This window comes from Carcharhinus amblyrhynchos, chromosome 21, assembly GCF_965287045.1.
Source record: "Carcharhinus amblyrhynchos chromosome 21, sCarAmb.v2.hapA, whole genome shotgun sequence".
Taxonomy (NCBI): Eukaryota; Metazoa; Chordata; class Chondrichthyes; order Carcharhiniformes; family Carcharhinidae; genus Carcharhinus; species Carcharhinus amblyrhynchos.
The window spans coordinates 33,569,091-33,592,931 of record NC_137344.1 but is presented as its reverse complement, the minus strand read 5'-3'; the positions used below and the strand labels follow the sequence as shown (position 1 = coordinate 33,592,931).

The following is a 23,841-nucleotide window of genomic DNA, read 5'->3' as shown; positions in this document are numbered from 1 at the left end:
GGTGCTCTGTCTGAAGGCTCCCTCGGAGATAGGGCACCCCCTCTCCATCACCTTCCTCCCCCAGGACTTACCTTTGTAACAGTTCTGGGACTTAGTTTCAGAAAGACCACTACAGGATTGCTTTTGGCCACTGCAGCACTGTGCCTGGCTGGATTGAAGAATTTTCAGCCAATCTGATTTTGGGCGGGACTTTCTCCTGAGGTGGACAGAAGTCCCACATACTGCCAATCAAAGCTCAAGTGAATGTTAAATGACAGTGGGAATTCAAGAGTTGGCAGTTGTGCCAATCGTTCACCATTCTTAAAATCCTACCCTACAACCCTCTGATTCTTGTCTCAACCACAAATAGAAGCATCCTCACTCCACCTACCTCATCAAAACCCTTTCAAAATCCTATAGCTATCTGTCAGATTTTTTCCTGGGTTTTCTCATTCAGGAAGAAAAGTGCCCTACACTTTTCACTCTTTTCTGATAGGTATCAGTCCTGGTATTTTACTAATCTTTCAATCAAGAGTATCATTGCAAATATAATCATTGACATAATCAAAACTAGTTCTACATTAGATTGGGAGCAATTTGGGATGTTCTGAGATCATTGGTTGTAAATGTGCAATCAAGAGGCCCTAAAATGGAAATCAGGACTCATGCTGAGTACAACAGAAGATGGCTGCAGCTGTTTAAGGTCCAGGACATAACTACTGGAGATCCTCAGGGTAGTGCCCTAAGCCCATCCATGTTCATCTGGTTCATCAATACCGTTTTCTTCAATATAAAGTCAGAAGTGAGAACATTTACTGACGAACACTCAACACTCAAGAAGCTCAACACCATCTGGAATACAATAAACTGCTTGATCGGCACCCCATCCACCACTTTAAAAACTCAATCCTCCCACCATCAGTGCGTAATGACAGCAACATGTACCATCTAAAAGATGTATTACAGCAACTCACCAAAGCTCCTTCGACAGAATTTTTCAGACCTGTGACCTCTACCACCCAAAGGACAAAGGTAGCAGATGAATAGGAACACCACCATTTGTAAGGTCTCCTCCAAGACACACAGCACCTTGACTTGGAACTACATTGCTGTTCCTTCACTGTCATTGAGCCGCAAACTAGGAACTCCCTTCCTACCAACACTGTGCATATATCCATAGCACATTTTTTGTAGAAACTCAAGAAGACAACTCATTACACTTTCTCAAGGTAATTAAGAATCTCAGCAATGGCCGGCAAAACTCTCACCCCATGAAAGAATAACAAAACATTAATGACACTAAACGTTTTTCATCCTTTCTCTAGATGTGAACATTGTGTATCTACCAGAATATTGTCAATAATATTAATGTAGAATATGGTAAATCTTTAAGTCTAATATGGCCCATGTGTATAAAAGAAAAATATTCCTATTTTGTATTCATTTTAGTGTCACATATAATATGCATCCCTGTGTTTAGAAAATTTTATGGCATAAAGGTATGAATAAATTTGAAGATTTTGTGAAAAAAGATCATACATATGAAACAAAATCACCTTGTTCATACTTTAGAGTGAGATCAGCTGACAATAAGCTGGATAAAGCACAGGGTAAATTAAATGCACATTCAAAGACAATAATTATTTCTATTCATATAGTACCTTTAATGTAGAAAACTAACCCAAAGGGTTTCACAGAGTGTTATCATACAAAATTCTATCGCTTGAACTGTTTCTATTTTGCACAATCTCAGAATTCCCTGACCATGTTTTTTTAAAAATGTACATTTCTCACATGTTTTAAGTAAATAGTGATGTGAACATGTTTTCCTTAGGAAGAGTTGCAACCATCAGAGAGAGGAGACCTTAATTTAGTATGTAAAAGTGTGTTTAATTGTGAGGAACCAAGTGAAAAATCAGTGTTCCTCACAACTTTTATTGGCCAGTTGACCCAATCTTTTCACAAGATGATATGATGAGAGCGTGAGATTATCACCAGCGAAATATAATTCATCTTTTAAATTGTAAGTAGAATTATTATATGTTGGTTAAGAAGCCACTTGGCAGTTTAGGAAACCCATACCTTGTTATCTCTGATGAGCCACTAACAACTGTGGACTGTACAGTGCAACTTAAAAGCGAGCAATACAAAGGCCATATGCTTTTACTAAGCCTGGTCGGCTAAAAGAAGATGGATTGTCTGCTTTGACAAAGGTCCCACAACCTTCCTTTCAACTTCTAATGGCTGAGACATTTTCCAATCTTTGGAATCCAGACAATGGATATAAATCCTTTGTCAAAGATAGTGGAGAGGTGGGAATCATGTGACATTGGCCATGGCTGACGGAGCAAGTAATATTGCCTTGCTGAACTGCATAGCTTAGTCTGCTGTTTACCATCTGATCAGGAGCCTCACAGAAAAATGAACTCTGTGTAGGTTGAATACGTGTCCCATCTAAACTGCTTCTGTTGAAAATGTTGTACCATCTGCAAGACTGATTCATTTCTGCAAGCCTGTGTCATCATGTGAAGTCAACACATAGGAAAAGTATTTCTACAATATTGGTTTTCAGCCCGTTGACCTTCGTGAAGGATTTCCTCCTTGGACTTGATTCGGGACTCCAGAACTCACATGAACTAATATCCAGATTCTCTGTTGTCCCTGCAGTGTATAATGTCATTAGCTGCATTTCTCTCATTACCGTCTGAATGTGGAAGTGATCCTGCAACCCTCTTGTGTGGTTTGAACGTGTGTAATAAGCAAACATCCTATTTCGGGTTTGCTGTGGAGTTATTCATAGAAAATTGCATCTCTCAAAAAACCAAGGGGTTGGGAAATACACCACCACTTAGAGGGAACAAATCAAAACTTCTTTCTGTTGGAGAAAATAGTGCTATTTAAATTAACCCCACTCCTGTCTGCAACAACATGGAAACAACATCAATCAGTGCAAAAAACACAGGTTGCTTTTTCCAGAGGGCAAATAAATGGTAGCTCCAGGAAATGTTCTTTTCTTTGCAAGTTAAGAGCATTGTGTAATACTGGATAATCCTACTAGGGCCATCATGTAGCACTTTTTACCTCCTGAATGAACAGTACAGCCATTGACTCAATGAACAGATTGGATCGGAAAATTTAGTTTTATTCATGTTGCTTCGACGTCTTTAACCCACAAAGAAGTGTTTTCAGGAGATTAAGCTTGAGTGTTTCTGACACATGACCCATGGGTATAGTGTAACTGTTAAATCTTTCTGAGCACTTCCCATGGGGAACTGGCCATTCCAGCAATAGAAGCCACAAGATCTTCGGTTCCATCCCAATTTTGTACTTTAGCTGATCTCAGCGGAGACAGCAATTGGATTATATTCAGGAAAATTCAGTCAATATTTCTGTCCCTAATCATCACTGACTCCTGCTGGCAATTCTGTGTCCAAGCGGGTTAGGTAAGGACTTCCATAATCCAAAACTTGTTGGCATTCATCAACCTGTGGGTACCCATTAACCTGCTGGCATCTATCCAACTGGTGGCACCCAAACAGTTGCTAGCACCCACCCACCATCCCTTTGGCAACTATCCTGTTGTTGTTACATATCAAACTACACCTCATGTAAATCAGTGCCTTAAGAAAAGGAAGAGCCAAGGGTAGCAAAATTAGCTTGAGCCCTTAACTGTGGGAAGCCAGTACATCAAGGTGAGGTGTAAAGATTGGTACAGACCTAAAACATGCATATCCAAGCTTGCTCCATTCCCCTCTTCTGTAAAACGTTGATTTAGGTTGAGGTTTGTGTTTCTGGATATTAGACATTCTTCAGTATCTTATCCACATGGTCGTTCATGAACTGAAAGTTCGGATTTTGTGAATCAGCAGAATGTTTGATTGTGGAAGGAAGGTGATTACAATCAAACAAAATCCTGTCATCATCCTTTATACAAATTCCCAACAAAAGATACTGGATTGCAATCAGTAACAGGAATTCTGGCGTATGTTTTCTCTTCCAGGCCAGGGCCATAGAGACCAACTGTAGCATCATCAGTGCCTTCCATTCTGTGACCAATTACTCAGCACAGAATGTAAGTCAAATCTGAATCATTCCAACCCAGTATCCATTTAGCTGCAGAACACTGCTCTCTAACATCTTTAATGTAGAAAATGTCCAATGGTGTTTTGAAATGGCTGGGAGTAAATGGAGGGCATGTGAAACAAAAAGAAAAAGAGTGAAAGGAATTAGGAACAGATACTGAGCCAAGGGAAGAATGTTTGGAGGAGTTACCAAACTTGATCAAAAGAATGGATATTGAGAAGAATTTTAAGAGGTAATTCCAGAGAGAGCGGCTGGAGTGACTGAGGCTTTACCACCAATGGTGGGGTGAAGGGGACGGACTGAATGAGTCAAGACAAAATGGTGCTGGAAAGGATTTATAGCCGGAGGAATTTGCCAAGACATGGCAAGATAAGGCAATGGAGTGGTTGAAGATGAGAAATTTACATTTAATAGATAAGGAAACAAACAGAAGAAGAAAGGGAATATAGCAGTGAGATTCATTGGGACTAAATATGGACATGTTAAAGAATACTAAAAATCAAAGTTTATATTAAATGTGATTTCCAATATATTGAAAGTGAAAGCTACTACTTTTGGGGTAGATTTGTCTTTTGGAGCATTTAAGAAGGCTGTATCCTACATTGTTCGCATAGACTTGTTTAAAAATCTGAAATTATCAAACAAACATTCCTGAAACTTGGTTGTCCAGAACAAAGCCTCTGGACATCCCAGTCATTCAATGCCATTCATTTAAGATGTTTCTCTGTTTCTTTCCTGCCCATTAAAATTCCTTCCTATGAATTACGCTTGCTCGGGACCCTCGCCAAGCAGAATCCAAAAAATCAGGTAAAAGGGACGATAAGAAAGACAAAAAAGGAAAGAAAGGAGCTAAATCTGCTGGAAAAGACGAGGAGAAGGAGGTATAATTAATGCTTTTAGAACTATCTCTTCCTACCCTGTTAAAATGCTTTATTTGCTTTCTCTTTGGTGCCCTGCTTGGTTTGAGATTGATTTTAGGACCATAAATATGGCAGATGATGTTACAAATCGCCTGCACTCAGTCAAATCTATTTTAAGGCTTGATGCCTGCATCTTCTCTTCTGTGTTGTGTTGCAATCAAGATGTATCCTACCATCTCATATGTAGCTGTTACTAGGGGGCGTAACTATAAGGTTAATGGTGGGAGATATAGGAGGGATGTCTGTGGTGGATTCTTTACTCAGAGTGGTTGGGGTGTGGAATGCACTGCCTGCTGTGATAGTAGAGTTGGGCACTTTAGGAACTTTCAAACGGTTATTGGATAGGCACACGGAGCACACCAGAATGATAGAGAGTGGGATAGTTTGATCTTGGGTTTGGACATAGCTTGGCACAACACTGAGGGCCGAAGGGCCTGTACTGTGCTGTACTGTTCTATGTTTTAATTCAACTTTCTATCATACAAGCCTTCAAAAATATGGAATTTTTCACTTTCTGCAGTTTTCTGTCTTTTCTACAGACAAGAAGTTGCTGGTCCCCGAACTTGAGTGCCATTTCTGATTTAGATCATCTTCCGCTTTAGGTCATCTTCCACGTTACTCTTTTATTCCCTGATGGTATCTCACATTCTTCACCTTGACCAAATTATATACTCAGGTTAGCCAGAAGCCTTGAAGAATGTCATACGCTCAGTCGAGGCTCTCCGACATTGCTCACTTGGTAGTACTTGCATCTCTGAATCAAAATTTAGACTGACATGCCAGTGTCAGACTGAAGTACTGAAGAAATGCTGCATTGTTGGAAGTGATGTCTTTTGAATGAGACATTAGAACATAAGAACATAAGAAATAGGAGCAGGAGTAGGCCATCCAGCCCTTCGAGTCTGCCCTGCCATTCAATAAGATCATGGCTGATCTCTCGTGGCTCAGTTCCACATTCCCGCCCTCTCCCCATAACCCTTAATCCCCTCTCTTATCAAAAACCCATCAACCCGCGTCTTAAAAATATTTAGCGAGGTAGCCTCCACCACTTCAACGGGCAGAGAATTCCAGAGATTCACCACCCTTTGAGTGAAGAAGTTCCTCCTCAACTTCATTCTAAACCGCCCCCCCTTTATCTTGAGGCTGTGCCCCCTAGTCCTACTATCCTTTCTGAGCGGGAAAAGTCTCTCCACCTCTATCCTATCCATCCCATTCATCATCTTATACGTGTCAATGAGATCTCCCCTCATTCTTCTAAACTCTAACGAGTACAAGCCTAGTTTATTCAGCCTCTCCTCATAGCTCAACCCCCTCAACTCTGGCATCAGCCTAGTAAACCTCCTGTGCACTCCCTCCAAGGCCAAAATATCCTTGCGTAAGTATGGCGCCCAAAACTGCACACAGTACTCCAGCTGCGGCCTCACCAATGCCCTATACAGCCGCAGCAAGACCTCCCTACTTTTATATTCAATCCCCCTCGCTATGAAGGCCAGCATCCCATTCGCCTTCCTGACCACCTGCTGCACCTGCAAGCTGGGTTTTTGCGACTCATGCACAAGGACCCCGAGGTCTTTCTGCACCGTCGCCTGCTGCAGTTTTTCGCCACGTAAGTAATAATCCTTCCTACCATTATTCCTACCAAAGTGGACCACCTCGTACTTGCCAACATTAAATTCCATTTGCCATTTCCTGGCCCATTCGCCCAGCCTATCTAGATCCTTCTGTAGACTCTCCGCACAATTTGCCGTTCCACCAATCTTAGTGTCATCAGCAAATTTCGACATCCTACACTCGGTTCCCTCCTCCAGATCATCTATATAAATGGTAAATAGCTGAGGCCCCAGCACCGACCCCTGGGGCACTCCGCTAGTCACCATCCGCCAATCCAAATAGCACCCATTGACCCCCACTCTCTGCCTCCTATTTGACAACCAATCCTCTATCCACGCTAACACCCTACCTCCAACTCCATGTCCCCTGACCTTCTGCAATAACCTCTTGTGAGGTACCTTGTCAAACGCCTTCTGAAAATCAAGAAAGATTTATCCTATCATTAACTGAAGACCCTGTCAACTCTCTTACATAGATGTTAAAGATCTCATGACACAATTTTGTAGAAGAGCAGAGGAGTCACCATCAGTATTTCACTCTCATCTAACACCTTAAAAAGAACTCCACTTATCTGGTCACTGTTGTTTGTGGGGCCTTCCTCTGTGCAAATTGATTGTCACACTTGGCTATAAGGTACTTTGAGACATCCTGAGGTTATGAAAGGTGCTATAAAAATGCAAGTCATCCTATCATTAAAAGATGTTTGGTGGCACTGTGGTTAGCACTGCTGTCTCACAGCATCAGGGACCGGGTTCAGTTCCGGCCTCAGATTACTGTCTGTGTGGAGTTTGCACATTCTCCTTGTGTCTTTGTGGGTTTCCTCCAGGTGCTCCAGTTCCCTCCCACAGTCCAAAGATGTGCAGGTCAGGTTGATTGGCCATGCTAAATTGACCCTTCTGTCAGGGGATTAGCATGGTAAATATGTGGCGTTACGGGAATAGTGCCTGGGTGGGATTGTGTCAGTGCAGACTCGATGGCCTCTTACGGCACTGTAGGGATTCTATGATTCTATGAATCAAAATGTTGCACTTCAGCTTTAACATCAAGCAATCCCAGGACACTCAGAGTGCTCTACTCCACTCTCATCCCCATCCTCCGAATACCTTCTTCAGTTATCCATTGTCCTCACTCTAAGACACTTTGCCAAAGCAAGAACATCTTAATATGCCCATGCCTTTTAGGAATTACATTGTTCAAACTCATGTCACGTGGAACATTGCAACCAGCAGATGAGATATTTATCCTATAGGTGTAAATTGGGTTTCAAGATGACAGAATAAAGTTAATTACAGTGCACTACTCAAACCTACTATAAATAGACAGGTGATTCATAGTTACAGAGGGCTACATAGAAAATGTAATAAGGAATCAGAGCATTTGACTTGACCAGTCCTGTGTGGGTGTTTATCCTCCACAGGAGCAGCATCTTCATTACATACAACTGACCTCGTTCCTTATCTGTTCAACACGAATTGAACTAACTCTTAAATTATGGGGGATGAGATGGATTTTGCGTTTGCCACAAATGTAAATGACGACACAGGCGCAAAATCCAGTGAGTTGAGAAACGACATGATATCACATTGGTGATGTTTACAACAGGTATATAAGAACAGGAATCAGTTGAGGGGAGCCCATGGCGGGGGGCAGGGGGGGGACACCATGGTGAGCATAGCCCCTGGAGGCAGAGGAACATATCTGGGCAGTGCCCCTGACACGAGTTGAATATGCCCCATACACAAGTAGTGCCAAGCTGTACCAGGACCAGTACCAGAGGCAGGCTCTCTGGTGAGTCCTATTAGGAGGTTCCCCTTACATGTGGTGGGTAAAGGGCACATATATGTGAAGGGAGATGGTGATGTCTGAGAAAGGGGAGAAGGGGCGATAGCAGTGAGGGGAATGAGTGCTCCCTCCGATACTTGCATGGTCTGTGTTGGGGTGAAGAGAGCCCTTGATACTTCTCTGGTTGTCAGGGGGAAAGAGAACCCTGATATTTGTTGTGGAGAGAGCTCCCAATAACTCCTGTGGTGGGAAAGTTGTCCAATGCTTGTTGAGGGTGGGGGCGTCCTCATGTCCGTGGATGAGTATGGGGATATTTAATTCCAGCGCTGATTGGAGTGTCCTTTAAAGATGATGCACTGATCTCCGTTGAGCCAACCTTGATATTTCTATGAGGCCCCACCCCATCGGAGTGACAGCGTAAACCACGCCCTGAGATTTTCTGTGCACTAAGTTTTTCTGATTTGAAAATTTGGCATGCATCTGGTGAGATATGCTGACTTTCAGTCAAATCCTAATACACTGACAAACTTGGGCAAAACATCACCTGTTGACACTAACTCTGACTATGAGGTTCATAGCCTAAAGGTTCCTTGTGGAATTAAGCCTCCCCTGCTGACTATTATAAATCTCTTGCATTCAATCTTGTACCTTGGTTCAAGATCCCCAAATCATTGGAAACCATCGACTAAATTTTAGATCTGGTAGGGATTTGTGGGCAGGGAGTGGGGGGGGGTGATTGACGGGCAGGGAGAAGCATTAAATTGGGCATAATGCCATGGGTGCCATTCCCACCACTTAACCTGCTTGCCCCCATTTTAATGACCAGCAGCTTTCAGAGGTGGAATCTCCTACCCAGATGGAAATGGAAGGCCAATCTCAAACTGCCAAATAGCTGCAGAGCAAGCTATCTGAATGGGGACATGCACACCCCTGACCTTTACACCAAGGGGGTAAGGGCCCAGGGACATTGTAAAATCTCAGCTAATCTGTTTCCATCTATTCTGTCCTATTCTTAACCATTTTAAACACTTCAAACAAATTGCTCAGTAATCTCTAAGCATTATCAGACCCAATTTTTCAAGTCTCTGTTCATTTTTATTTCTGTTTACTTATAGCACACAGCCTCTTCGTGAATCCATATTCAATGCTGCAATATTCTTCCTGTGGAGACCAAACTGTACACAGACAGTATTACAATTTTTATGTAAATTCATCATTATATCTTGATTTTTGTTTTCTGCAACTCTTGCTCTAAAACCTAGGATTCTGTCAGTTTTTATGATTTTATCCACTTGAGCTGCTTTTTTCAATGTCTGGTTAACTGAAAGCCCAAAGTCTTTCTGCTTTGCTATATCACTCCAGTTTCCACCATTTAAAAAGTATGATTTTTTTTTAAATCAGAATGTCCTACGTCACTCTCATTGGCATTGAATTTTACCTGCCACCTCTTTGCCTGTTCCACCATCTTATCCACCTGCGCCTTCCTTTGATTCTCAACATTATTTGCAGCGCTTACTCTTTTAATATTGTCTGTGACAAGATTGTGCTGGTTGTTGAATGATGAAAGCAAACTCATAATTGCTTTTTCTTCTTACAGAAACGCCTGTCGGCCAAAAAGACAAAGGGAAAAGATGATAAAAGAAGTACCAGTCCCTCATCACCCAAGGCCAACAAGCTGACACCGATATCCAGAGAAAGTCCTGAAGTAGATCAGTATCAGGAAGACCCCATCGTATTGCAGATGTACAGGGAGAAGTTATACATAGAGGTAAATAGTCTAAATGACCACTAACCCAGAAAAGGACAGGAAACATTTCTTCAAACCACTGTTAACTTGTGTGGTGGCAGTAGGGGAAAGGCAAAAGAAGGACATTTTGTGTTTTAAGGCAAAAATTTAAGCAACAATCCAGCTTTTCTGCTCTTGGTACCAGAATTACACTTCTTCTTTTTGATCCTTTGGTCTGGTGTGGGGCTAGGCTAGAGCCTTACAGATTGGGTTCCCAGTCAATGCTGAGCTAGTTCAGTAATTGTAGTGTAGTAAGAGTGATTCAATAGTTTTCACATTCCCAAGGCAAAAAGGGGAAACAATCAGACAAGAAGTTCCACTCTTGGTCAATGTCCACTGAAATCCTGTTGGGAGATTTGGGTGTATGGATCTTATGTAAAGAAAAGTTTAAGAACATAAGAACATAAGAAATAGGAGCAGGAGTAGGCCATCTGGCCCTTCGAGCCTGCCCCGCCATTCAATAAGATCATGGCTGATCTGTCGTGGCTCAGTTCCACTTTCCCGCCCTCTCCCCATAACCCTTAATCCCCTCTCTTATCAAAAACCCATCAACCCGCTTCTTAAAAATATTTAGCGAGGCAGCCTCCACCACTTCAACGGGCAGAGAATTCCAGAGATTCACCACCCTTTGAGTGAAGAAGCTCCTCCTCAACTCCGTTCTGAACCGCCCCCCCCTTTATCTTGAGGCTGTGCCCCCTAGTCCTACTGTCTTTTTTGAGCGGGAAGAGTCTTTCCACCTCTATCCTATCCATCCCATTCATCATCTTATACGTCTCAATGAGATCTCCCCTCATTCTTCTAAACTCTAACGAGTACAAGCCTAGTTTATTCAGCCTCTCCTCATAGCTCAACCCCCTCAACTCCGGTATCAGCCTAGTAAACCTCCTCTGCACTCCCTCCAAGGCCAAAATATCCTTGCGCAGGTGCGGCGCCCAAAACTGCACACAGTACTCCAGCTGCGGCCTCACCAATGCCCTATACAGCTGCAGCAAGACCTCCCTACTTTTATATTCAATCCCCCTCGCTATGAAGGCCAGCATCCCATTCGCCTTCCTGACCACCTGCTGCACCTGCAGGCTGGGTTTTTGCGACTCATGCACAAGGACCCCGAGGTCCCTCTGCACCTTTAGATTCCCTTTAGATTCAGCTATGATAGGCACACCATGATCGAAAAGTCTGCAGGCATTCACTGTCTGGGCTCAAACTAAGAAAAAAGCCAGGGGCCAGTTTCAAACAGGCTTCGATGCCCACAGAGCCATATGTGAACAGATGCACTATCTACCAGTCTGGAGGACAGAAATGGTTTGTGTTTACCCAGAACTAGAAATTGTTTCATAACCCTACAGATATCTTGGATAATACAATCTAAATGTTGGCTGATGTTCTCTCTCTTCTTTTGTGCAAGGCCTCTTCATTTAACTGTGTGGATCGTTTAAATTATTTTACACAGCCGTACATGCACAGCAACTTAAATGACCAAATTAGTCATGTCTGTGCAAGAATTTCTGAGTTGCTGCACAGCCATGCACTTTAGAGGGAACATTGGTGTTAGCTGCTGCTGGAATTCCAAGAGCACTGACCACCTACCCAAAATACTCACTCACCTGGCTTTACATATTAGGAAAGTACCTGAATATTGAAGAGTATTGATGTTTAGGAAATATAGGAAGTTAAAAAATGGCGAGGTGGCTCTGTTAATGAATGATGCTATTAGCATGTTAGAGAATGATGACCTAAATTCAAGAAACCCAGGATGTAGAAGCGGTTTGGGTTGAGATAGAAAATGATAATGGCAAGACGTCACTTGAAGGAGTGGTCTACAGGCTCCATACTTGTAACTACAAAGTAGGACAGAGAATGGAAGAGGAGACAATAGTTTGTCAGAAAGGTACTAGTAAAATAAGGCAATATTCATGGGGGATCTTGTCAGCATATAGACTGGAAAAATCAGATGGGCAAAGGCAGGATAGATGAAGAGTTCATAGGACGTTTTCAGGATAGTTTCTTAGAACAGCACGCACTGGAGTCAACTAGAGGACAGATTATACTACCTGATATTGTGCAAAAGGATAGGATTAATTGGTAACCTCATAGTGAAGGTATCCTTGGGTGGCAGTGATCATAATATGACTGAATTTTACATTTACTTTGCCAGAGTGAAGAGTGGCCCAATACTTATATTTCAAACATAAATATGCACAATTGTGAGGGCATATAAGCAAAGCTAGCTATAGTGAACTGGCAAATGTGCTTAAGGGATAGATCAATAGAGGTTCAGTGACAGACATTTAAAAGGATATTTCAGAATACATAGAATAGACACATTGCAATGAGAAAAAGTGCCAAAATAGCCTTTATACCATCTCGGGAGCAATTTAACTGTCTTCTGAAAGACAATGTCTTTGACAGTGCAGCACTCTGTCAGTTCTTCACTGGAGTGTCAGCTAGAATATAGGCTCTTTGATTTGATTTGATTATTGTCACATGTATTAACATACAGTGAAAAGTATTGTTTCTTGCATGCTATGCAGACAAAGCATACCGTTCATAGAGAAGGAGAATCAGAGTGCAGAATGTAGTGTTATAGCTAGGATGTAGAGAAAGATCAACTTAACGCAAGGTAGATCCATTCAAAAGTCTGATGGCAGTAGGGAAAATGTTGTTCTTGTGTCGGTTGATATGTGAGTTCACACTTTTGTATCTTTTCCCAACAGAAGAAGATGGAAGAGAGAATGTCCAGGGTGTGTGGAGTCCTTAATTATGCTGTCTGCTTTGCCGAGGCAGTGGGAAGTGTAGACAGGATCGATGGATGGGAGGCTGATTAGCCTGATGAATTGGGCTACATTCAAGACCTTTTGAAATTTCTTGCGGTTTTGGGTAGAGCAGGAATCACACCAAGCTGTGATACTACCAGAAAGAATGCTTTCTATGGTGCATCTGTAAAAGTTGGTGAGAGTTGTAGCTGACATGCCAAGTGTCCTTAGTCTCCTGAGAAAGTAGAGGCAATGGTGTTTTTTTTTTAAACTATAGTGTCGGTATGGGGGGACCAAGACAGGTGGTTGGTGATCTGGACACCTGAAAACTTGAAGCTCTTGACCCTTTCTAGAACATAGAACATAGAAAAACTACAGCACAAACAGGTCCTTTGGCCCACAGGTTGCACCAGTGATATGCATACCTACTAGGCTTACCGATAACCCACAATTCTATTAAGTTCCATGTACTCATCCAGAAGTCTCTTGAAAGACCCTATTGAATTTGCCTCCACCACCACCAACAGCAGCCGATTCCACTCACCCATCACCCTCTGAGTGAAAAACTTACCCCTGATATTTCCTCTATACCAACTCCCCAGCTCCTTAAACCTGTGTCCTCTCGTAGCAACCATTCTAGCCCTTGGAAAAAGCCTCTGAGAATCCACCCAATCTATACCACTCAACATCTTATACACTTCTATCAAGTCACCTCTCATCCTTCGTCTCTCTAAGGAGAAAAAACCGAGCTCCCTCAACCTATCCTCATAAGGCATGCCACCCAATCCAGGCAACATCCTTGTAAATCTCCTCTGCACCCTTTCAATAGCTTCCACATCTTTCCTGTAATGAGGCGACCAGAACTGAGCACAGTATTCCAAGGGAGGTCTGACTAGGGTCTTATAAGGCTGCAACATTATCTCCCAACTCCTAAACTCAATCCCTTGATTGATGAAGGCCAGTACACCATTCGCCTTCTTAACCACATCCTGTATCTGCGAGGCCGATTTAAGAGTCCGATGGACCAGGACCCCAATGTCCTTCTGATCCTCTACACTGCTAAGCGTCTTACCCTTGATATTATACTCCTTCATCTTCATTCTAATAACATTTTCTACTTCGTCCCCGTTGATGTAATCAGGGACATGTTCTCCTCTACACTTCCTGAAGTTGAATACAATTTCCTTTGTTTTGTTATCATTGAGGGAGAGATTATTGTCGCCGCATCAGCTCAGTAGATTCTCTATGTCATTCCTGGACTCTGTCTTGCGATTGTTTGAGATCTGACCCACTACGGTGGTATCGTCAGCAAAACTTGAAAATCAAGATGGAGGGGAATTTGGCTACACAGTCATAGGAGATTGAGAAGTATAGTAGGGGGCTGAGAATACGGCCTTGTGGGGCACCAGTGTTGAGGATGATCGTGAAGGAGATGTTGTTGCCTGTCCTTACCAATTTTGGTCTGTGGGTTAGGAAATTCAAGATCCAGTCACAGAGGGATGAGCTGAGGCCCAGGCAATAGAGTTTGGAGATGCATTTCATAGAACAAAGAACAAAACAACACAGCACGGGAAACAGGCCCTTCGGCCCAATGAGCCCGCACCGCCATTTTAACAATGTGCTTTTCCTCCTCCACCCTTGACCCATATCTATGCTTATGGTACCCCCATTGGAAACCAGATTAAGGGGAGAATAATTTAGGGACAATTTGTTACACCAATCAGCCTAGGAGCACATCTTTGTGGTGTGGGAGGAAACCAGAGCACCCGGAGGAAACCCACGCAACCACAGGGAGAATGTGCAAACTCCCACAGATACTGGCCCAAATCCATGTATCTGCACAGCAAACAGTGATAGTCACTAAGCTGTCGTGGTGCCCATCTGCTGGTCCAGTTTAAGCGTACACAAACGACACAAAGTACTAGGCTACTCTCGAAACATCCAAGAGCAGCCCACGCACGACCCATCGCATGTATGCCCCTCATTAGACAACAAGGTGGACCAATGCACCTGTGGAGTAAAAGAGAAAAACATCAACACATGTAACAGTTGATTTCCAGGATAATGGTGTTGAAGGCTAAGCTGTAGTCAATAAATACGAGTCTGACATCGGTGTCTTTGTTACCAAGGTGTTCCAGAGTTGAGTGCAGGGCCGGGAGATGGCGTCTGCAGCGGACCTGTTGCAGCAATAGGTGAACTGTAGTGGATCCAGGCAGGCCAGGAGGCTGGAATTGATTCGTGCCAACACTAGCCTTTTGAAGCACTTCATAATGAAGGATGTCAGAGCCACTGGATGGTAGTCAGTAAGACATGCTGCTTAGCTTTTTTATGATTGTCATCTTCTTGAAGGAGATAGGGACCAGATTGTTGTAAAGAGACGTTAAAGGTATCTCTGAATATCCCCGCCAGCTGATTGGCACAGGATCTGAGTGCTCGTTTGTATACCCCATCAGAGCCTGGACTAGGACGTAAGAGTATTACCACTAGACTAGGCTGAGCAAGTTCCATCACAGGGCTAAGCTGAGCAAGTACCATCACAGGGCTAAGCTAAGAGGGTACTACTACTGTACCAAGTTGCAAGAGTATATTACCATTGGACTGAACTGAGAGAATACCACCAGTGGGCAAAACTGAGAATATCATCACTGGACTATGCAGAAGAAATATTTACACTGGATTATGTACTACCACTGGGTTAAGCTGAGTGGACATCTATAAAAGCTGGGTCTTTGAACAACTTAAATACCTTTACTGAATGTTATTGTATGTTTTGATCTTCGTAAGAACATCAGAAATAGAAACAGGAGTATCTCATTCAGCCCCTTGAATTTGCTCCACAATGGTTGGTCTACTTCAGCTACATATAGTGATCCTCATGTTCCTCAATTCTGTTAGGATTGTAAAATCTGCTGATTTCTGGTTTGAATAGCGTATCACCCACTCTCTGCAATATAGAATTTAAAGGTTCATAACATTTTTTGAATATGGAAGTTTCTCCTCATCTCAGTCCCAAATGATTGACACGTTATTCTGAGACAGTAACTCCCCAACCAGGCAAAACATCCTCCCAACATCTACCCTGTCAAATTCCTTAATAATTTTATGCTTCAGTGAGGTCACTTCACATTTGTCTAAATGTTGGGGAATACAGGTCTGGTCTACTTAATCCACCCCCCTCTTATTGCCGGAAAAGTCTAATTAACTTTATTGTACTCTATAAGACAAGTATATCATTCTTCAGGTAAGGAGACCAAAACTGTCCGCAATACTCTGGGTGTGATCTCACCAAGACATCTGTGGTAAGGAAAATGCTTGGATCTATTATTATGAGCTCAATAACTGGACACCTAGACAAGTGGAGAAGATTTTAGGACAGGATGTAGTCACATCTGGAAGAGAATAGGTTTACTAGCGATAGACAGCATAGTTTTGTGAAGGGGAGGTCATGTCTCACAAACTTGATTGAGTTCTTTGAGGAAATCACAAGGAAATTGACTAAGGCAGAGCAATGGATGTTGTATATGTGGACTTTAGTAAAACCTTCGATAAGGTTCCTCATGGCAGCTTGACATAGAAGGTGAAGTCATATGGGATCCGAGGTGAGCTGGTAAGATGGCTACAAAACTGGCTTGGGCATAGAAAGCAGAGAGTAGCAGGGGAAGAGTACTTTCCTAACTGGAGGTCTGTAACAAGAAGTGTTCCACAAGGATCAGTACTGAGGCCTCTGTTGTTTGTAACATACATATAAATAATTTGGAAGAAAATGTTGGTGATCTAATTAGTAAATTTGCAGATGATTCAAAAATTGAGGGAGTCGCAGATAATGAGGAGGATTGTCAGAGGATACAGCAGGATATAAATCAGCTGGGGACCTGGGCCGAAAGATGGCAGATGGAATTTAACCCAGACAACTGTGAGGTGATGCAATTTGGAAAAGTTTATTGCAAAAGGAAAGCATACAGTAAATGGTAGAGCCCTTAGAAAAATTAACATACGGAGGGATCTAAGTGCGTAGATCCAAGTTCCCTGAAGGTGACAACTCAAGTGGACAAGGTGAACAAGGAGACTTATGGTATGTTGGCCGTCATCAGTCAGGGCGATGAATATAGGAATTGAAAAATCATGTTGCAGTTGTATGAGACTTTGGTTAGTAATGGAGTATTGTGTGCAATTTGGGTCACCACACTACCCGAAGGATGTTAATGCATTGGAAGAGATTTATCAGAATGTTGCCTGGTTTAGAGAATATGGACAATGAAGAAAGGTTGGACACACTTGGATTGTTTTCATTGGAGAATCAGAGGATGAAGGGGGACATCATAGAGGTTTACAAGATTATGACAGGCTTAGATAGAGTGGATAGTCAGAGTCTTTTTCCCAGGGTCGGAGAGTCAATTACTCAGGGACATGGGTTGAAAGTGAGAGGGGGAAAGTGTAAAAGACAAGTAAGGGGCAAGTTATTCACACGGAGGATGGTGAATGCGTGGAGCGCACTGCCAGAGGAGGTAGTGGAAGCAGATTCTATAACAACATTCAAGAAGCATCTGGATAGATGCATGAATAGGGAGGGAATAGAGGATATGGACCATGTAGAAGTAAGAAAATATTAGATTAGAGAGGCATCTGTGTCAGCACAGACTTGGTGGGCTGAAGGGCCTGTTCCTCTGCTATACTTTATTCTTTGATATGATTGGACAGAGCCAACATGGATTTATGAAAGGAAGTCATATTTGACAAAATGAGTTAACCAGCCATGTATGTCTGTCTGTGGGACTTTGCTGCTACAACTCTCTGCTCACTGATCACCTGGCCCTCACTACCAGCTGATGACTCGGCCTTTCACTGAGATAAAGTGTCTCCATGTTCATGAACTCTCTCTTTCTCTTCCTACAGGCCTATGGACTGATAGCATCTATGATGAATGAAGTTTCTTTTCTCTTTGATGAGCTGAAGGGGCAGGACACAGAGCCTCTGGATAAATGTGTCTGACTGTGAATGGAGTTGTGACATGGAGTTGACCTTGTCATTAAATTAGATTTCTATATATTGCAGAAATTATATTAAAGTTTTAAATTAAAATCCCTAATTTTCTCCCTCTTCTGAAGCTACTGACACTTGCTAATAACAAAGACACTGCTACCCCTACACCCCAGTATCTCATTCAGATAATTATTTGTTATTTAGCACATTGCACATTAGATATTTTATTGAGTTTATTTGTCACCTAATCCTAAAAGGGTGGTAAAAGGAGGATTAGGGCCGGTTAAGGACCTAAAAGGACATTTACACATGGAGGCTGGGGGCATGGTTGAAGTATTAAATGAATACTTTGCATCTGTCTTTACCAAGAGGATAAATGTTATTCAGAACATGCTGACAGAGGAGGAAACTCTGTCATTGGAACTGTTCAAAATTGATGAGGAGGAAATGCTTAACAAACTGTCGGTACTTAAAAAGTTGACAACACATGGGGACTGGATGAGATCCCTCAAGGATACTGAAGAAAATGAGACTGGAAATTGGAGGGGCGCTGGCCATAATCTTTCAGCCTTCCCTAGACGTAGGAGATGCCAATGGACTGGAGAGTTACAGACATCACACCTGGTTCAATAAAGGTTGTAAAGATAAACCCAGCAATTATAGACCAGTCAATTTAGCTTCAGTGGCAGGGAACTTTCTTGAAACAATTATTCAGGATATAATTAGTAGTCACATGGAAAAATGTGGGTTGGTTAGGAAGAATCAGCATGGATTTCTAAAGGGGTCATCATGCTTAACTAACTTGCTGGAGTTTTTTGTAGAGGTAACAGGAAAGGTCCATAAGGATAGTGCCATTGATGTGGTGTACATGGACTTTCACAAGGCTTTCAATTCAGTGCCACACAACAGACTTGAGAAATGCTACAGCTCATGGGATAAAAGGGACAATAACAACATGGATACAAATTGATGAATCATAGCAAACAGAGTAATGATCAATGGATATTTTTTGGTCCAGAGGAAGATTTATAGTGAAGCTCCCCAGAGGTTGGTATTGGGACTCTTGCTTTTCCAGTTATATACTAATCATGTAGATCTTAGTGTGCAGAGGACAGTTTCAAAATTTGAAAATGTCATGAAACTCAGAAGCATTGTTAAATGTGAGGAGGACTGTAGAATTTCAAAAGAATGTAGACAAGTTGGTGCAGTGGGCAGATAGGTGCCAGAAGACCAATGCAGAGCTGTGTGAGGTGATGCATTTTGGTATGAGGAACTTTGAACAGACAATATAAAATGACCAGTACAATTTTTAAGTGGGTGCAGGAGCAAGAGGAATTGAAGGAAGCAGGTGCTATATGCGTGGATAGATCATTGAAGGAAGCAGGATAGGTGGAAAGAGTAGTTAATAAAGTGTACAGTATCCTGGGCTTTATTAATAGGGGCATAGAGTACAATAACAAGAAGGTTATTGTGCCCCAAAGATGTGCTCTTAGGCTGATTGGTTTTACGAAATTGACACTATTCTCCCCTGAATCTGGCTAAGTTAGGGGTCCATTCGTAGACACACAGGGTAGAATAGGTGTAGGGTGATGCAGCGGCGCGGGCTCGTTGGGCCGAAGGGCCTGTTTCCCGTGCTGGGTTGTTCTTTGTTCTTTGTTATGCTGACATCATAGAATCAGTGCAAATGGGGCCATTCAGCCCATTGGGTTTGCACCAACTCTTTGACAGAGCATCTTACCCAGGCTCTATCCCATAACCCCACATATTTATCCTACTAATCCCCCTAACCTACACATGTTGGGACGCTAAAAGACAATTTAGCATGGCCGATCTTTGGAATGCGGGAGGAAAGCGGAGCACTCGGAGGAAACCCATCCAGATAAGGGACAACATGCAAACTCTACAGACAGTCACCCAAGGCTGGAATCAAACCTGGGTCTCTGGCACTGTGAGGTAGCAGTGCTAACCACTGTGCCACAGTGTGAAGATGAACTTATCCCTTCAGGCGAATGTACTGGTGATCCAATCGAGCTATACAAGACTGTCCACAGAATGGCCAAATAACACAGAGCCACAGATTCAAATTGGTAAAAGGTAACTTTAGCACTGCTTTCAAAAAGTACTTTTGAATTTGTCATTAAGATGAGAATAAAATTGAATCCTATTTGCTCTCAGGTGAATGTAAATGGTTCTATGGTGCTATTTCAAGTGTAGTTCATTCCAGTGCTGTGCTATTGCTACCAAGAGATCTAGGTTGTCATGGTATGCTATGCTCATCTGTCTTCATACATCCACTGTAGCTTGACTGGAATCACTCTGGGACATTTATCATCTAACAATACTTTGGTCAACCCCTCTTTCTGCTGCCCTCCACTCACTCCAATGTCTGGGCTAAGTTAACATCACTTATTCCTTCTGTTGTCAGGGAATTCTGGACTAATGAATTGAGATGGCTATCCTTAACTCCGATAAGAAAATATTCTAAAGGAGTCACTCCAATTTGGGAAGAATAGGGGGAGATCTCATGCAATGTCACTGAATAACACCTACCCTACTGACCATACCCTGCTCCTGTTTTCACTGGGAGTGCTGCAATCCTGTGCCAGATACAATAACAATGACAGCGAGTTTCTAAGTTTTATTAAGTTATTTATTAGTGTCACAAGTAGGCTTACATTAACACAGCTATGAAGTTACTGTGAAAATCCCCTAGTCGCCACACTCCTTACCTGTTTGGGTACAATGAATTTAGCATAGCCAATGCACCTAATCAGCATATCTTTCAGACAGTGGGCCGTAACCAAAGCACCTGCAAGGAACCCATGCAGACAAAGGGAGAATGTGCAAACTCCACACAGACAATGACCTAAGCCGGGAATCGAATGGCTCCTTGGCACTGGGAGGCAGCAGTGCTTATCACAATGCCACCGTGACGCAGGGTTCCAAGTTCCCAATCAATCTCTTTTCTGTGCTCGCCTCTTATTGTTATTCATAGACCAGCAGGAAGGCCCCAAATCCTTAATGAGCCCATCAATTGAAGATGACCTTTAATCGTAAGGGCTTTCCTGCAAATAGTAGCCTCGGCACCCATTGTCCTGCAATACTCTCTGGGTCACTGATGAGTTCCCTGGGGTCACCAACCCCAAGTGAATGGACTCTGTCCTCCAGCACACACCTCCGTTAGGAAATGCGTCAATGCCAGAGTCATCAGCCACACTCACAAGACAGCCCCGAATGTCACCCAAGCACGACGCAGCAGCCAGTGTGGGGGTTTGTGCATTCTCCCTGTGTTTGTGTGGGTTTCCTCCGGGTGCTCCAGTTTCCTCCCACACCCCAAAGATGTGGTCTTAGGCTGATTGGTGTAACAAATTGTCCCTAAACTTTTCTCCCCTGAATCTGGTTTCCAATGGGGGTACCGTACGCATACACATGGGAAAATGCTTTGTTAAGATGGCGGCGCGGGCTCGTTGGGCCGAAGGGCCTGTTTCCTGTGCTGGGTTGTTCTTTGTTCTTTTCTTTGCAATGCTATTTGCACTCTCAAGACCAACTGCAACATTGTCATCAAACCAGCAGACAAAGGAGGCGCCAACATCATACTGAACAGAATGATTACTGCAAAGAAGTGTACTGACAACTGAACAATGAGGAACACTACAGAACACTGCAGATCCGACCAAAGAACACACCCGTCAACTCAACAGACTAATCAAGAACTTCGATCCAGACCTTCAGAGCACCCTCCATGCTCTCATTCCATGTACTCCCGGCACTGGAGATCTCTACTGCCTCCTGAAGATAGGCAAGGCCAACACACCCGGCCGTCTCATCGTATCAGGTAATGGGACCCTGTGCGAGAACCTCTCCAGCTACGTTGAGGGCATCCTGAAACCCAGCTTTTGTCGCGACACTACGGACTTCCTACAGAAACTCAGCATACACGGAGCAGTTGAACCAGGAGCATTCCTTGTCACAGTGGATGTCTCGGCACTCTGCACCAGCATCCCCCACAACGATGGCATTACTGCAACTGCCTCAGTACTCAACAACGACAACTGCCAATCTCCAGATGCAATTTTACAACTCATCCGCTTCATCCTGGACCACGACATCTTTATCTTCAACAATCAGTTCTTCATCCAGACACATGGAGCAGCCATGGAGACCAAATTTGCACCTCAATATGCCAACATCTTCATGCAAGGGTTCAAACAAGACCTTTTCACTGCACAGGACCTTCAACCGATGCTATACACTAGATACATCAATGACATTTTCTTCCTTTGGACTCATGGCAAACAATCACTGAAACAACTATATAATGACATCAACAAGTTGTCATAATCTTCTGATCTTCCCTAGATATGGAGGAGGTGCCAGAGAACTGGTGAGTGACCTTAATCAAGAAAGGCTGGTAGGACAGTCCTAGCAACTAACAGGCTGGTCAGTTTAACACCAATGACAGTAAGGTTTTAGAAATGATAATCATGTAAAAAATTAACAAACGCTTGGAGTAGTTTGTGTTAATTAAGGATAGTCAGCATGCTTTGTAAAAGATTGATCATGTTTGATTAATCTAATTGAATTTTGTGATTAAGTAACAGTGAAGGTTGATGAATGGAATTCAGTAGATGTTGGCCAGAATTCTCTGGCCATTCACGCCAGTGGGATTTTCCTGTCCCGCCAGCAGCACACCCATGTTGTTTCCATGTGGCTTTGCTTCACATGTACATTTCTAGCTGCCCTGCATGTGGTCCTTCTTTATGGGTCCTGACTCAAAGTGTTGGCTCTATTCGCTCTCCACATATACTGCCAGACTTGCTGAGTTTCACCAGCATTTTCTGTTTTTGTTTCCGATACCTGCATCCATAGTATTTCGCCTTTTTTCTGCATGTATTTGCTTGGTAAATAGCTGAGTTCAGTTTGCTCACACAAATAATATTGCCAGGGCAAGTACAGCACAGGGTGAGTTAGAGAGTGTCTGCACTGTTTCCATCAAACAGTCCAACGACAGGTACATTATACAGATTTGCTGAAGCACTTACACTCAGAAACGCTGTGTAGCCAGATTAATTATTTCTGTTCTGTCCCCAGTTTTCTAGCCCATAAATCTCAGTTCCAATCCAAGCTGGAGAATTTAGTAAGTGCCATGCTCATGTTTTAATGACAGTGCCTGGTCATGTTTGCAGTGAGGGTGATTCTGCTCATCACTATCTCTGGCTCCAGTTCACATCAGCTCGGTTCCTGGCTGATAATCTAAAGAATGGATTCTCATCACCAGGGGCTGCCTCCTTGTCTACCCCTCTCCTGAGCTGCTTTCTATAATTCTGAATATATTAACCATCCCATGTATTGATAAATCTGTGGATTATTCTTTGCTCACCGTTTGATCATTTATATACTTTCTTTAGTAGCCACGGATCCCTTTCTGCAGAACATTATTTATTAACAACATTTTGACATGGCTATAAATTTATCATGAATGTTATTTGAATCAGAGTCTGAGTCACAGTTCTGTGTGAAGGGTTGCTTTTAATTTGATGGAAGGTTTGACTCTTTCTATTCCTTTCCTTCCCTGATTCTTCTCTCCTGAAACCTTTGGTCAGGATTTCCTGCTATTTCATAGAAATCATAGAAACCCTACAGTACAGAAAGAGGCCATTCGGCCCATTGAGTCTGCACCAACCACAATCCCACCCAGGCCCTACCCCCATATCCGTACATTTTTTTTAACCCACTAATCCTCTAACCTATGCAGCTATGGTCAATTTAGCATGGCCAATCAACCTAACCCGCACATCTTTGGACTTGGAAGAATGTTGGGAGCAGCTCCTGGGAGATTCTTGGCTGCTGACACTGGGTTTTGGTTTCATAGCGCTTTCTGGTGCATCTTCCAAGTATCTATTATTCATCATTGGTCTGGTGAATGAACGTTGATGTGATATAGGAC

At 42.9% G+C, this 23,841-nt stretch overlaps 1 protein-coding gene across 1 annotated transcript in view; it reads left to right on the top strand.

The window, feature by feature from the left end:
* The window catches only part of mycbpap (mycbp associated protein), an 81,570-nt gene extending 62,993 nt beyond the window's left edge, over positions 1–18,577 (top strand). The window contains exons 18-20 of the mRNA XM_080208995.1: positions 4,855–4,943; positions 9,973–10,143; positions 17,808–18,577. Coding sequence (XP_080065121.1) covers positions 4,855–4,943; positions 9,973–10,143; positions 17,808–17,903 — 356 coding nt within the window. The 3' untranslated portion in view covers positions 17,904–18,577. The remainder of the gene's footprint in view (positions 1–4,854; positions 4,944–9,972; positions 10,144–17,807) is intronic.
* The last annotated feature ends 5,264 nt before the right edge of the window (positions 18,578–23,841 follow it).